This window comes from Drosophila tropicalis, unplaced genomic scaffold, assembly GCF_018151085.1.
Source record: "Drosophila tropicalis isolate 14030-0801.00 unplaced genomic scaffold, ASM1815108v1 contig_878, whole genome shotgun sequence".
In the NCBI taxonomy this organism is placed as follows: domain Eukaryota; kingdom Metazoa; phylum Arthropoda; class Insecta; order Diptera; family Drosophilidae; genus Drosophila; species Drosophila tropicalis.
This window is the reverse complement of record NW_027173374.1, coordinates 12,860,367-12,874,673: the sequence shown is the minus strand read 5'-3', so window position 1 is coordinate 12,874,673 and position 14,307 is coordinate 12,860,367. Positions and strand designations below refer to the sequence as shown.

General features: G+C 38.3%; 1 protein-coding gene across 1 annotated transcript; it reads right to left on the bottom strand.

Annotated features, from left to right (window-relative positions):
* On the bottom strand, window positions 1-2,462 carry Neurochondrin (neurochondrin). The gene is given in 2 exon segments (XM_068299834.1): window positions 1-2,168; window positions 2,170-2,462. Coding segments are annotated over 2 exon segments (2,172 nt in total). The 5' UTR covers window positions 2,239-2,462; the 3' UTR covers window positions 1-65.
* Window positions 2,463-14,307: the final 11,845 nt, after the last annotated feature.

Sequence of the window (14,307 nt, the reverse complement as noted above, 5' to 3'; positions counted from 1 at the left end):
TTTTCGCATTCTTGACTTTAATTTATATTTGTATATTGAGTTTGGGTTTATTGTTTATTTAATATTTAGTCACCGAAAAGCTTCTTGCCGAGATCCATCATCCTGTGGTTGCGGCAAACACGCAAAGCATCGGCTTTCTTAAGAACGGCCACCACATCGGCATTGACATCGACCAGTTGGGAGAGGAAATCCTCGTACGCTGACTTTACATTGGGTGGCAAAGTACCGATTTTCACTTTCTTGAGGGTCTTGACAATGCCCTCTGCCCAGCCAGACTCCAGAGCGAATTCCGAGAGCCAAGGTACTAGGGGGAGGACACCGCACATTGTCTGCATGCCAAGGAACCACAGCTCAGACAAGTCGGACCAATAGCCTTTGTAGGCAATGGACACCACCAAAGCAGTGGGATCGTTGCTCTCATCAATGTTGTAGGCATCCCAGAGGAAACGGATGGTGGCCTGAATGTAACGGCAAATGGAGAAATCATTTTGCTTAACCTTCTTCGATTGCTGTTTGAGAAGAAGAAGACCCAGGACTGCCAAATTGCCATGAATCACCAGGTTATCGGGAGTGTCCTTCAATTCGGGAAGGTTTTCCACAACAAATTTGAGAAGATTGGCGAACAGAGGAGAATCCTCGGCACGCTTGGGCTCCAGCACGGTGAAATTCATAAGAATGTTGCATAGGGACACAATGGCACCACGAGCTTCCTTCATTTCGGCCTGTTGCTCTGGGGTGGGCACTGGATCGGGCTCATTCATACGCTTCAAACGCTCCGCCCTTGGAATTGGTGGACGTTTCCAGTGGGCAATAGAGAAATACAGCTCCAACGACTCCAACAAGACCTCATCTTGTTTGTGCGTAAAAAGCACGCGACGTGCCTCCTCCTCAACAGCAAAGTGACACAGAGCGGGCAGCATAATCCGTAGAACGTCAATTGGCTGCTCGCCATCCTTGGGACCCGAACGCCAAGTTTTCAGATCATGGAAGCTCTCATTTGCTATCTTGAGCATGAAGGGCAACAGTTTATAGATGGCCGGACGCATGGCTGTGGTTTCCTGCTGCAGCCAGGCGGACAGTATCCTGACAATTGCGAAAATGAAATTCTTATCCCTGGGATTGCTGCTCTCTCGAATTTTGTCCTGGCTTACACGATTCAGAACATTCAAAACCTGGTTGAAGGCTCCCTTCAGAGCTGTGTAGGTTGTTTGTTTCTCTTTGGGCTCCAGATCGAGCTGATCAGTGGCCATATACTCGATGCACTGCTCTAAGATGACAAAGCAGCAGGTCAGCAGGTCCGCCTGCTTAAAAGTGGTTTCCAATTTCTTCTCATCCATCTGCATGCGCACCTCAATGGCAGCCAGTTGGAGAAGCATCAGGAAGAACTGTTTCTGCTCATCCATGAAAGCCCACTGAATGCCCAAGACCTGCAAGGTGGTGGCTATCAAATGCAGAGCTGGGTCACGCTGCTTAGGTCCGATTTTGGCCTTTAAAATGTCACCGCAGCCTTTGAATAGGGATTCTGGCCAAATTTGACCCTCCAGAGAGTTAAGAACAATTTCCTTTTTGCATGTTATCAGTATGTCGGACAAAATCTTGCACAATTCGTATTTTCTATCCGTATGATCGGTTTCCATATCCAATGCGATGCGTTGAATCAAAGCATGGAAAGCTGTGGGATCTTCTGGCCATGAGACTATGCCAAATTTATTCACCAAAAGTACAATCAGATGAAGAGCCTCGTCTGTTTGGAAACTCTGGGCCGAATAGATCTGAGACATCTTTGGTATGGCACCAGTGGCCAAAAGAGCTTGCTGTCCCGGCTCATAGCTGGCAATGCTCTTTAAGCAACTATACGCCTCGCTCACCACTATCAAATTATCCTCATAGTCCTCATCGTCGGCCTGTTCAACAATCTCCAACAGCGTGGGGATGGCATCAATGATATCCTTGTGAGTGGCCAATTCTTCCTCTTGGCAGAAGCAGGTCAAAATGGACAGGGCCACACTCTTGTACACCAAGGGCGGACAATCGCTTGGCAAATCTTTGGATACAAGCAACTTCTTTAGAAAGGGAAATCCAATCGCCTCGAACAGCAGCTTCTTGCCGGCCTTGTCACAATCCTTGCCCTTCACCAGCTTCGTGACCATGAACAATGCAGCAAATTTTTTCCGTATCGCTGCGCGTGCCCTTCAACAGAGTGGCGCACTTGCGCACGGGTTCGGGAACATCCGCCATTGCAGTGGATTCAGACAAGCGGGCAGAACAAGCGAGATCAGAACCGAAATAAAAATCACAATCGAATGAGTATGTATCAGCCTATCTATAAATAAAGTTTCACACTTTCACTTGGCTACAGTTTTTAGTATTCCCGTTGGCGTTTGGCCGGCACGGTATATCTGATTTGCTTGCGGTTTTTTCTTTCTCGATGGGGCCTCCTCGCTCGACAACGCGCTCTCTTGCACTGATCGTTCCATCTGGCGTTCCGTTTTCTCACAGACAATTCTCGATTTTCCAAAGACCACCATCACCACCACCACCACGATGAAAAAGCAAAATAAAATAGACGCTTGCAGCTGTTGCCGTATGGGAGATTTTGAAAAACACAATCCTACACATATTTTATTTATAAACATTTGGAAATACTCTTTGAAATGAATGAGGTATATTGAAAATGATTTTAATAATGAAGCAAAAGACATAAGAAGTTTAAGTCCAAAGCTTAGGTCTGCTCTTTTCTTGTCTTTTTAGGTAAATAATAATAGTCTTTACAATTATGGCTTAAAACTTTAAGTAAGAACTTGACAAACCGTATGTTTTACTTTTTAAAGAGTATTGTGTGTTAGTTAACAAGTAATTTGTTGATTTGTAAACGCTTTTTTGAAACATTCTGAATTCGGGCGAATGATGGCATCACTTCAGAGCTACTAGATGCACTTCTCTTGCTCTCTTCCTGTCACATTGACTTTCGCTCTCGCCCTTCTCTCAGTATCTTCATCATCATTGTGTACATCATGTACATCAGTTTTGTTTTTTCTGTTTGCTCTCAACTTTTCCATATTGACAATGCTCAGAGAGTGGCCATTTGTGTATAATTAGAACATGATTTTTCGTTTTTCTAACATTTTTCTCTACATGTGTTTACGTTGAAGTCGACTGTGAGGAAAATGCCAGTGCCGGCTGCATTTGTTCCAGAACTTGTTCCATCTATAGGTGTTGCATCCTCTATTTGTAGACTTTTCGCTCTCTATATGTATATACATACGTATATGTATACCTTCATAAGTATATGTGCATATGAAATATGTGAGAGGGTATACATCTATATTTATAAACGAAACAAGCCGCAGCAAAGTCCACATATATATGTATATATTATATACAAATATAAAAATTTTAACTGAGCACAAGAGTATTTATGTATATATGCCTCTGTATCTGAAATATATTTGTAAAACTCATTTGCATTTTTAATACAAATATGCTTTTTGCTTTCAGTAAATTGCAGCGGGGTCAACGAATGCATTGTACATAATTTGTGCTTTGCACATTCTATCAATATCAATGGATATTGCTGTAAAATTACATTTTGCACTTTACATAAACAATTTCATTTGATTTGCATAGCAAATTGCAAGCAAACTTTCGATCTCTGTTCGTTTTTGATAAAGAATTGATTTCAGAGTACTTATATTTTAGTATTCTATTATTTATATTGCCAGCTGTTTCTGCAAATGTCCAAACAAGACACAAGTTTTGAAAACAATTAATTTTGGTTCTCTTTTTGTTTTTGGCATCCAAATATAAATGTTGAATATTCATTTAATGAGCCATGCAATTTGTCACATTCTGAAAATTTAACCACAAAAAAAAAAATTGCGTCTAAATGAAATTAAAAATCCAATTAGCATTATTAATGTCTTTGAATAGGTGAAGAATGGAAGCTTCTATGTATATGTAACGTCTGGATCAATCTCAATCTAGATCATTATTTACTGTTCTTTGCCTGATGTATAAAAAGAAATACTTATGTCTTTAAGTTTCATTTTAAATTACAATGAAATACTCAACACGTGGCTTTGTTCCTTGTTGTTCCTATGCTAAGTCCTAGGTATAAAGATTTATCACAAAAATTTCGAATTTCATTTGAATGTTTGACCAGAGCCTAAAAATTAACATAATTTAATTTGGTCTATATTTCGTATGCAAATTTTGTCGTTGGCATAAAAATATTTATATGTATACGTTACCATTCCGTTTTCACTGCCATTGGAATAATGTATGAAATTCGCGTATTATGCACCCGTACTTTGAACCAACTATAACAATTTGGCAGCTCGGTGTGTGTGTTTGTTTGCTGGTTATTGTTTGTGTTTGTTATTATGTACAATATATTCAATACGTTGGCTATGGGATACCTGTCTATATGGGATGCTGATGCCTGGTTCTGGCCGCGTGGTCATGGTGCTTCGTTGTGGTCATTTGACCGTATGTAGTAGTAGCCTAATTGTGTTGTTAGCATTTACAATAATTGGGTTATAACAAAATTGATTAATTTTTACAACCCCTCCCTCCCTCCACCCGCCCCTTTATTATGTTCTATGCAAATCCTTTTCCAATTTGCTTCTCCAATTATAATGGAAATATGCTGGATAATATTGAAACCTGAGGCTTGTTCTATTAAATATTGGAAATATTTAACTGCAACTAACACAGTGAATAGAAAATATATAGAAAAGTAAGAAAAGTAAATCTAGTAAGTAAAGAAGCGAAATTGAAACAAGTCGTTTGACACTTGATTTTCTTTTCTCAAGTGACATAAGTTAAAAACATAAGAAGAAGAGGAAAAAGAAAATATCACATGAAAAAATCTTATCACTAATCATGAGAGAGTCAGGCCAACAAGGATTTGCTGATGCAGGGGTAACATTGAGGCTGACCTCCATTTTGTAGTGGGGGGGCAACCCAGTTAAAGTTGGTCGTCGTCTGGCACTCTTGTGCTTCCGATTCCTTTTCCGTTTCCGATTTAACGCCCCGCCTTCAACATTCTATTGTGTATTGTGTGAACTTTCTGTTGTTGTTCTTGTTGCCTGGTTTGGGGTTCGGTTTTGGAAATATTTTGACAAATGATTTTGTTTAGATTTTCCATTTCATCGATTGTCAGTGTTGACCTCATCGTTGGCCGGAGTTAACAATGGCCAGTGACTTTCAAAGAGCATGATGATAATAAAGCGATAATCATCATCAGCCATTGATTTACCCAGATTTACTCGTATTGAAATGAATATTGAATGCTTTTAGCTTCCACCAAGTTGATGAAAAACTTTTCTTCGGCTTGGCATTCAATTTGCCGTGCTTTTTTCTCAATTTGTTGGGCATATTTTTATTTTGGTTAAGAATTGAAAATTTTAATGTTTAATTGGTCTTAATTTCGTGTTAATCCTGTTTCATAGTCAATTCCGACTAGAATATTAGGAGATGTAGATAATATTTATACTGCTGACGTCATTTTATGTGACTAAACAAAGCATTTTGTCTGCTCCCAAGGCTCAGGTTTGCTTCAGCTTTCAAATCAACTCTGGCAAATACATATTCATCCACGTGCCACAGCCGTTGACTGTTCAACAGTTGTTTGTGTTCATTCTGCTTTTGGTTGTCGATTGTTTGGCCTCTCAACGAGGTGGCACGTGTCAAATTAAATGCAAAGCGAACTCAAAACCATTGCCCGAAAATCAAAAGCGAAAAGGAAATTAAATTTCAAAGGGCAGTAACACGGAAAACATTCATATTTCTTTGAACTCAGCTTAGTTCCTGAAAAACGTTGACACAAACTTGCAAGAAATATTGTCTATGGACATAGCGCAACATTTTAGTCTTTTACTGTGTTATATACTTTGAGTTACTTATGCGGGGGAATGTTTTTTTGAACATATTTAATAATCAATTACAATTCACATCACTTTTTATTAAACTAATCTGAGCATAAGTCTTTATTTTAACTTAATCTGTTAAAAATGATCAAGATGAACTTGAAGACTTTAAATTGCTGTCGCAAGACACGGGAAATCAATCCACAGCTGTGGGGCCAGTGGACGCATGAAAAGAGACGGCCAACAATGAGAATCGGACCCTGAATCTGTGTGGCCATGGCCAATATATATGTAGGACTACAGCCAACCAATACGAGCCTCAATCAATTAAACGATACAATGCATACATATACAAGTTTATACATATATACCAACAACAACAAAAACAACAAGCGAGCATCAAATATTTGTGGGTCTGGGCCAAAGTTAAGATGTGGAAAATTCCCCGGAAAAGCTGCCGACCCATTAAAAGTAAACGCTGTGGAAAATGAACGAACATGATGGCATTGAACATGATTGTGTTTTGCAATAAAGACAAACAAATGAAATAATTTCCAAGCCAAACAATAAGACATAAATTTATATATATATATATATATGTATGTATGTTTGTATGTATATATAAATGGGAACGGAAGGATGCGAACCAGGAAGGCATAGACAACAACAAGAGAGGGTCCCAAAAAATTACGCATACGCACAGTTGTGCGGCCATAATTCATGACACACGGCGCTGGGCTCTCTGGCAAGCCCGATGAAGACATCGGGCAAATTAAATTGGTTTAAGCTGGCATCAGCCTGTGGACCCAACTTTGACCCATTGCCCAGGCACGCAGAATAGGCGGGTGCAGAGGTTGGTAAGTGGGCTGAGATAGGCTGAGGAGCCAGGCAGGGACTAAGCAAACAACAAGTCCTCGTCCTGGCCAAATTACGTAAATTTTTGAGGCTCAGCAATAACAGGATTCCTTCGTTCCTCCATTCTTCACCCCCCCAAAACTGAGGAGCATAGTTCCTCCTCTCATCGTTGCCTCTTGTTTGGGCCCTGCCTTCTCAGATATAAATCATTTAAATTAACAACTTTTGGTTTATTAACAGAATTTATTGGCAGCCGCTTTGTGCGGCATCAGCTCCTGTTGAGGTGCGAGCCACAAGGCAGGGACACGTTTTATTTACCACCGCTCCACCATTCCGCATAGCCATCCCATACGCAGGTCGCAGACGGTCGCTTGGTCGCCGTTTGGCTCGATGATTTGTTATTTGTTAGTGAAATGATAATAGCAACAAATGAGCTTTTATTGTTCCAACACTGTTGAGGGCCTTAAAGCCGACCAACTTCTCCGTCGTTGTCGTCGTCGTCGTCGTCGTCTCATCGTCATTGGGTTTACGATTCGATATAAATTCATGAAGGATAAGCCATTCAAAATGTGGGATTTGCATAATTTGCCTGTTGTCTCTCTAAGAACAATGCCTACACAATTACAAAACTTGTTCAGCCCACTGCTGCCACGCCTTTGGAACAAAAAAGAATATTTTCATTCAGCGAACTGAATGTGAAAGGCGCTAAAGCATAAATTGTTCTATTTCGGTCTTGGCAAATATTTGCTGGGGCAATGGTAAAGCCAGACAACCCAAGATTAGATAAAAGATTACAATTAACCACAGTGCAGAGTATTAGTTAAAAGTTAACCTAATAAAATTTGTCTCATAAAAAACGAAAATCAAATATTTGAAATAAAGAAGGTTATGTAAATAGTGTTCAATCGAATTTAACGTATAAACTTTGGCTAAGATCAAAACATGGTAAAAAGTAGTTTACGAAAAGAATGCCAAAATGGTGCCAATTCAATTGAAACAAAGGAAAGATTTCACATTTAAATTTAATCAAAAGGTTTCTATAGCCAATTAAGGGGCCTCATAACAACAAAAAGAAAGGACCTGTCAATTTGATTCAGGGATGTGCAATATTTGAGTTTGCTTATGCAAATAACAATCCAGAGCGAGGTAACCAAATACACGCGAAAGTATGCGTATGTGTGTGTATTTTGCCGAGAATTATGCAATAAATATTGCGGGTAAAAAGCCACTTGGCGAGTATATAAAACAAAAATAAAATTGCAAACAGGCAAAAAGTAAACCAATTTACACAGAATAAGGCACAGACAAAAAAAGGTTCTATACCCATCCAACAAAATTACATGATGTGAATACGGTTATTTTCTTTAGGCTTATATTGTATTGCCACCCTCTCCTGGGTGGGTAGGTACAAAATTTCCATTGGCCGCACTGAGGTTTCCTTTTGATTGCTGAATTTAAAGCCGAAAATTCTTCGCACGCTATTTGACATATATGTGAACTGATTCTCAGAGATTGGATTACCACGTAAGGATATGTACACACACGCAATTTTGGAATGAAAATCTATACTGAATCGAAAGAGTTGCTTTTGGTCCTTTTAAACTGATTACAAGCCAATGCTTCTGGAGGCTATCAATGAACCAAACTTATTGCTTCAACCTTGACCTGGTCCATGTTCTTTAAGTATCTCAGGGATATTCGTGACTCATCAGAAGATGATGACGCCGCCGCAGACGCAGCCGCTAGCAAACGCCACCTTTTTGTCTGTTCACTTCACAAATCAGTAAATTTACGAGCTGAATTGCAAATTCGGCTCTTGCCAAATCTTTGAGAGTTTGCATATGAAACAGCAATTTTTATATTCTTAGATATATCTGTATATTGTACAATGTACGTACATTTGTATGTATAAAATATGGAAGGTTAAGAGCTGAACCTGCAAAGATTGCCATTTGGCTAACTTTTGTCGTTGACTTTCGCTTTCATACATACTTTCCCCTGCCATAACCGACAATGTGTGGAACTTAGAGCAAGACTCATTCAGTTTTCAATGTCAAGTTGCCAACTGAGAAGTGTCATTCAACCATTCACGCAAACAGAGCTGACTCTGATTATCAGCCAAGTTTTTTTTTGCATAATTCATAATTTTTTTATAAAGCAAGAGGAAATGCAAAGCACTAACAACGCAACAGCCACTACATAGAATAAGTGAACACTACTTTGTGACTCTACTTGTCAAATGGCAGCTGTAAACTTATGTTTTATATTCATTTATGCCAAAAGCATAAGGCAACAGCTTGAAGCAGGCGGCACAAGAAAACCGGATGGATCAAAACATGTAATAAGTTTCCACTCACATCGGATAGAAGTTTGACAAATCGCAGATACTCGTACTTGAATGTTGCAATATGGATACAAGGATTATGTATGAATCTAGTTTACATAACGTTCCATGTCAGAAGTTAAATAAACTTTATTAAATAAGCAAAAAAGATATTCCTTAAAGTTTTTCACAATCCTGTTGGCTAAAGATTTTAGTTTAAAATAGTAACAGTATTTAAAGGATTATGCCTAGCAAATACATTCCTAAAAGCCATTCAATAGGAGCTTAAGTGCTAATTTTGAAATATATATGAACTTAGTTCTTTTGTATAAAAATATTTTATGATAATAAAATCAAACTTAATGTAAGACATCTATTTAACTAAAGGATTTTCCATTAGACCATTTTCTATTAGGACCAATTAATATGCTTTTGGCTGTAACTTTAAATATTGTGCCACTTTTAGTAAACAACAGAACCTTGTTAACTTTTTAGCAGATTGTTTTCAAGGACTTTTAGTACAAAAAAAGCTTCACGTCTCTACCTAAAGTTCACTGCTTGTTAAGCTCATAGCCAAAAGTATTATTCTATAAGAATCTAATTCCGCAACCAGAAAAGTTGTTCAAGAACTTTGCCATAAAATATTGTTTGTATATGGCAAATAAAACTTTAGAGCTTTTAAGATTTTAACTAAATAGTAAGAATCCTTGACAAAAATTGTATATTACAACGGTTACGGACCAAACCAAATTCAAATACAACAAGTGAATCCTAGAAGTTTTTTTTTCTTTAAATATTTAATGCATGTCACGCAGATTAAGGCAAGCCAAGTAAAAAATTTTAAGTCTTAAATCCCTATTTATTTTTGTTAAAATTTGCCAAACAGTTTAGGAGATCAAATTCCGATAAAAAGAAGTCTGAGAATAACAGAATTTTTGAGAAATCTTAAGAAATGTATAAATAGTATATTAAAACTCGTCTGTTAATGCTAATCATAAAGATATAGCCCTACCTTATAGAATTTGCAAAGCTTCCTTCTGCGTGTTCTGAACACTTTTCAACAAATTTGTTTTTGTTTAAATAGCAGAACTAAATTCCACATCCATTCTAAAACAGATTCTTAGCTACCACTTTCAAGGGTAGTTATAAATAAATAAAAATTAAAAGACGCAGCCCTACCGATAAGAATAATGGTCTTTGGTAAGCGTCTCAGATGTCTGCGGCAAATATAAGTACCTTTATGAATTATTTAACCAACAAGGATGAAGATTTTCCGGCAATTGCTGTCATGGCCTCCATTGCCCATCCACTTCTTTGGTTGTCTCTCACCTTTTCCTTTCTCCCCTAGGATACACTTGGCCATATGCAGTCGATAAATTGAAACGGTAAACGATGGTGAAACAGGCACCGACTGAACTGATAAATAAAAGTGCAATAAAGAAATGGCAGACATAAACAACAACGGCAAGAACAAAGCAGAAGAGAATACCAACAGCCCTCGAAAGCGAAGGCGAGGAGAGCGTACAAAAATGCACTGCAGACATTAAGGCGAATCCCACTTAATAATCAACAGCATATTGTCGATGCCAAGAGGAGTTCCTTCATCCTCTCCATCTCCTTCGATGAGGTAAGGACAGGGGCGGGATGAAAAAAAGACCGTTACGTTGTTAATTCTTGCAACGTTCGACGTTTCAATCTGCTGCTACTAGCTAAATGCTTAATGTTGATTGCTCCTTCACATGTGTCTCTCGTTTTTATCCGTTGTTCCATCTCCTCCCGATGATTACGGCGCCTTGTTATAAAATGGACTAACAAGTCCCGAAGAACCGTGTTATGACCTCTGTCTCTACAGGACCCCATGGCCAGTTAATGAAAACAAGCTGGCTGTGACGAAATTAAGCCAAAAACTTATTTCCCTTTTTCCATACTGCAGGCTTCAGGGATACTAGAGTTAATGTTGCCAAATTTGCATTTCATGCGGCTCTGCGTCGTCGTCGTCGCCATCACCATTCGTTGCCGTCGTCGTCATCATCATAGTCACGGCCATATTGTCAAGTCACGTACCCAATTTTCAGCAGCGAAAAGTCAATACACTCCACACAGGCGTCGCGTCGGTAAAAAAAAGGAAAATATCAAAAAAGAAAATAGGAAAACACCAAAGGGAGCAGCACTTTGGTTGCCAGGGAACATCTTGGTCTTCAATACTCACAATGAAAATGCCACTGGATAGTTGATAAATATAAAAACGTCCATGGGAAGAAAAACTAAAGCAATTCTTCACTCAAGTTAATGAAATCATTTGATATGTTGCTTTTTCCGTTTAACATTTTATTAATTAATATTATGCAACTGTCGATTTTCAATTAAATTTACAGGTTTAAGTTATTATTCCAAAGAAAAAGAACTCCAATTAGTATGAAATTCAAGTTAACTGTTGCGTCTCCAAAGGATCATTAATTTTTTGTGTTCTTCGAAACTCTAGACTCAAATAATTTCTACTAAAAGATGAAAGTGATTGCAATTTTATTGAGCATTTATTGCAGATATCCATTTATATACGTGAAAATGGATATAAAAACATTAATTAAACCGTAATATGAATCCAGACAAAATATCTTTTTTTCGTTTAAATTTAGCTTTGCTTGCGAGTATCAAACTAAATTTATATGACTACATACACATACTTATATAATTGTGTTCACCACTTTACTAATTAAATGAGAGTAGACCATTGCAATGCACACCTTAAGCCTGTTTATAAGTACCTCACACTCACACTCACACTCACAGACAAATAGACTGTCCATGAATAGCAGTGACAAGCAATACAAGGACGAAGCCTTCGGCTCAGCTTTAGTTCATGAAGTGGGCAGATCTATTCCACTCTGTTTTTAACTTGCCCCTGGCTATTGCTACTGCCATTCGTAGGTCCGTTAATCGCATTCATTTTGAAGCGTATTTTGTGCCAAGAAGAAGTCCTTGTGTCAACACAATCCAAAGTCAGTTTCAAATTAAAAGGCCATGTAATATGCGAGACAGTCAACTGGCTACTTGACTTGTGACTTTCTCCTGGGTAGGCTGTTTGTTGCTTGCTTAGCCCCTCTACTATTTGGCATCTGTCAATTCGACCCACAAGCAGAAGCTTGCCTTCTTCATGGTCTTCTTCGGGTATCGCCAAAGGCCTCTTTATCTCCCTCCCGCTCAGTTGGGCAAATTGCCATGCCCTGACGTCAGCAACATTTGGAGTTTTTTCCCTCTTTTTTTTTTTTACAAAATTGAAAGTAATTAAAAAAGTTCCATACGTTAGGTGGTAGAATTTCTTCTTGAGTAAAAATACCATGTAATTGAAAAAGGGCTAAGAACATGCCAAGTCAATGTAAACAAGGCTAGGCCAAAAACTTTGAAGGCGTTTAAAAAAAAATTGAAAAAGAAATTAGCAGCTAAGTTACAGATTTCCATATTTTAGTTAAATGTGGTTAACATTTTACTCCCATTTCAATTTAATTTTAGTTTACTTCAAAGGCAAACGTGATTGGGAGATATATATATCGTTCTATGGATAGGCAACGATAGTTAGTTTTAATCTTTATTCCTTTCATTTTGAACATTTAAAAAACTGGGTTTATTATTCAGGTGCTTGCGAATCGGTTAACATATCACGAGACTTGGGAACAGACATGCGCAGTTGAACAACCGACCCCTGAGGAGTATTTGCCGCCGCCTTAGTGGAGCAAGCAACAGTTTGCCTTTAAAAACCAAAACATGCCAAGAGCCAGAAATATGGGAAAAAGCAATGGAATACGCCCGAATAGAAATGAAAGTAAAAGCCATGAGACATGAAATGAACCAAACCACGTTGGGTTACATCATCCACATCCGGACAGCGACTGCCGGAGAGAAGGATTGAAAGAAGCCAATTGAAGTTCGATGATTTCATGTGGTTTTCTGTGACCAATCGAAGATGTCGCCCACTTTGAGTCGGCAATAATTTGTTTGCTCAATAAAAGTGCCTTTAATTTTTTGCTGAATATTTGCTTTAAGGAAAAAGAATTTAAATGTAAATTGTCTCCTTCTAATGTCGCAGCGATAAGATAAAAACCGTCACGAAAAGGTTAAAACAAAGAAACTTTTGCTGAAATAAAAATTCTTCCACCATGCCACATTGAAAAGTTCTGTTGCACTTTTGTATAAATTTCTTGGGTTTTTTTTCTTTGGTTTTGGCTCCTGTGGCCGCTAAAGTTTTTATTTGGTTCTGTTCTTTCATCCTTTTTTTTGTGCTTCTTGCTTGGTTTGTGACTTTTTGTCGTTTTGTGGCATCAGAGAATCCTTCACCCTTCAACTCGATGAGGTTTAAAAACTTTTGCACTCCTCATATACATACATGGAGAGCGAGAGAGAGAGAGAGACAGAGGAACATGTGTAAATTCTGAGGAGTCGCCGCCGCTGCCACTGCCGCTGGGCAAACTTTGTGTCTGTCTGGCAGTCTATGTCGAGGTCTGAGGTGCCGACCTAACTCAACCTCGGTCCCTGTCTCTGTCTGTCTGTCAAAGTTTTTAATGTTTGCCTGCCTAATTTGCTGTGAAAGCTGATTTTGCACATCATCAAAAAGACTGTTGAACCTGATGAAACTCTATCCATTGTGATTTGTGTGTGTGTGTGTGCGAAACTCTTAGTTATTAACTATGATTTAATAGTTTAATTATTAACCATGACCTGACCCATTAGCAGCTTAAGCTTTACCTAATAGGTGATTGATTCGGAATATTAACGACAGTTCTATTAATTAAATTGGCATTTTGTATTCGTTACTTAACTGCCATTAACTGGCAGATAAATGTAATTCAAAGTGAAATTTAAATCGACATTCAATCAAATTCCACATTAATATCTGATTTACGATTTGAATTGCAATTTGTGAGCCGTTGAATTATTTATAACAAGGTTTGTTTAAAAATCATCATCGAATTAGTGAACTCTTGTTTATTTCTGTTTATGCTCGGCTTTAACTGACCTCAGCAGCATGAGGATCATTAATAAATAACGAAGCAACCAGAAGGCAAAGATTATTATTAATATTTTCCATACACTTGGCGCATTTTGTTTGAGTTCGTGAATACTGGAGTCGGGGAGTGAGTGAGTCTCAGCTCTCTTCACTAACAATGGCAACTGTTGGGGCATAAAGCATAAAAATAAATCAAGACCAAGGGAATAAAAATCAAGCCTCAACATGCAGGTCACATCCTTGTCAGGCAACCGACG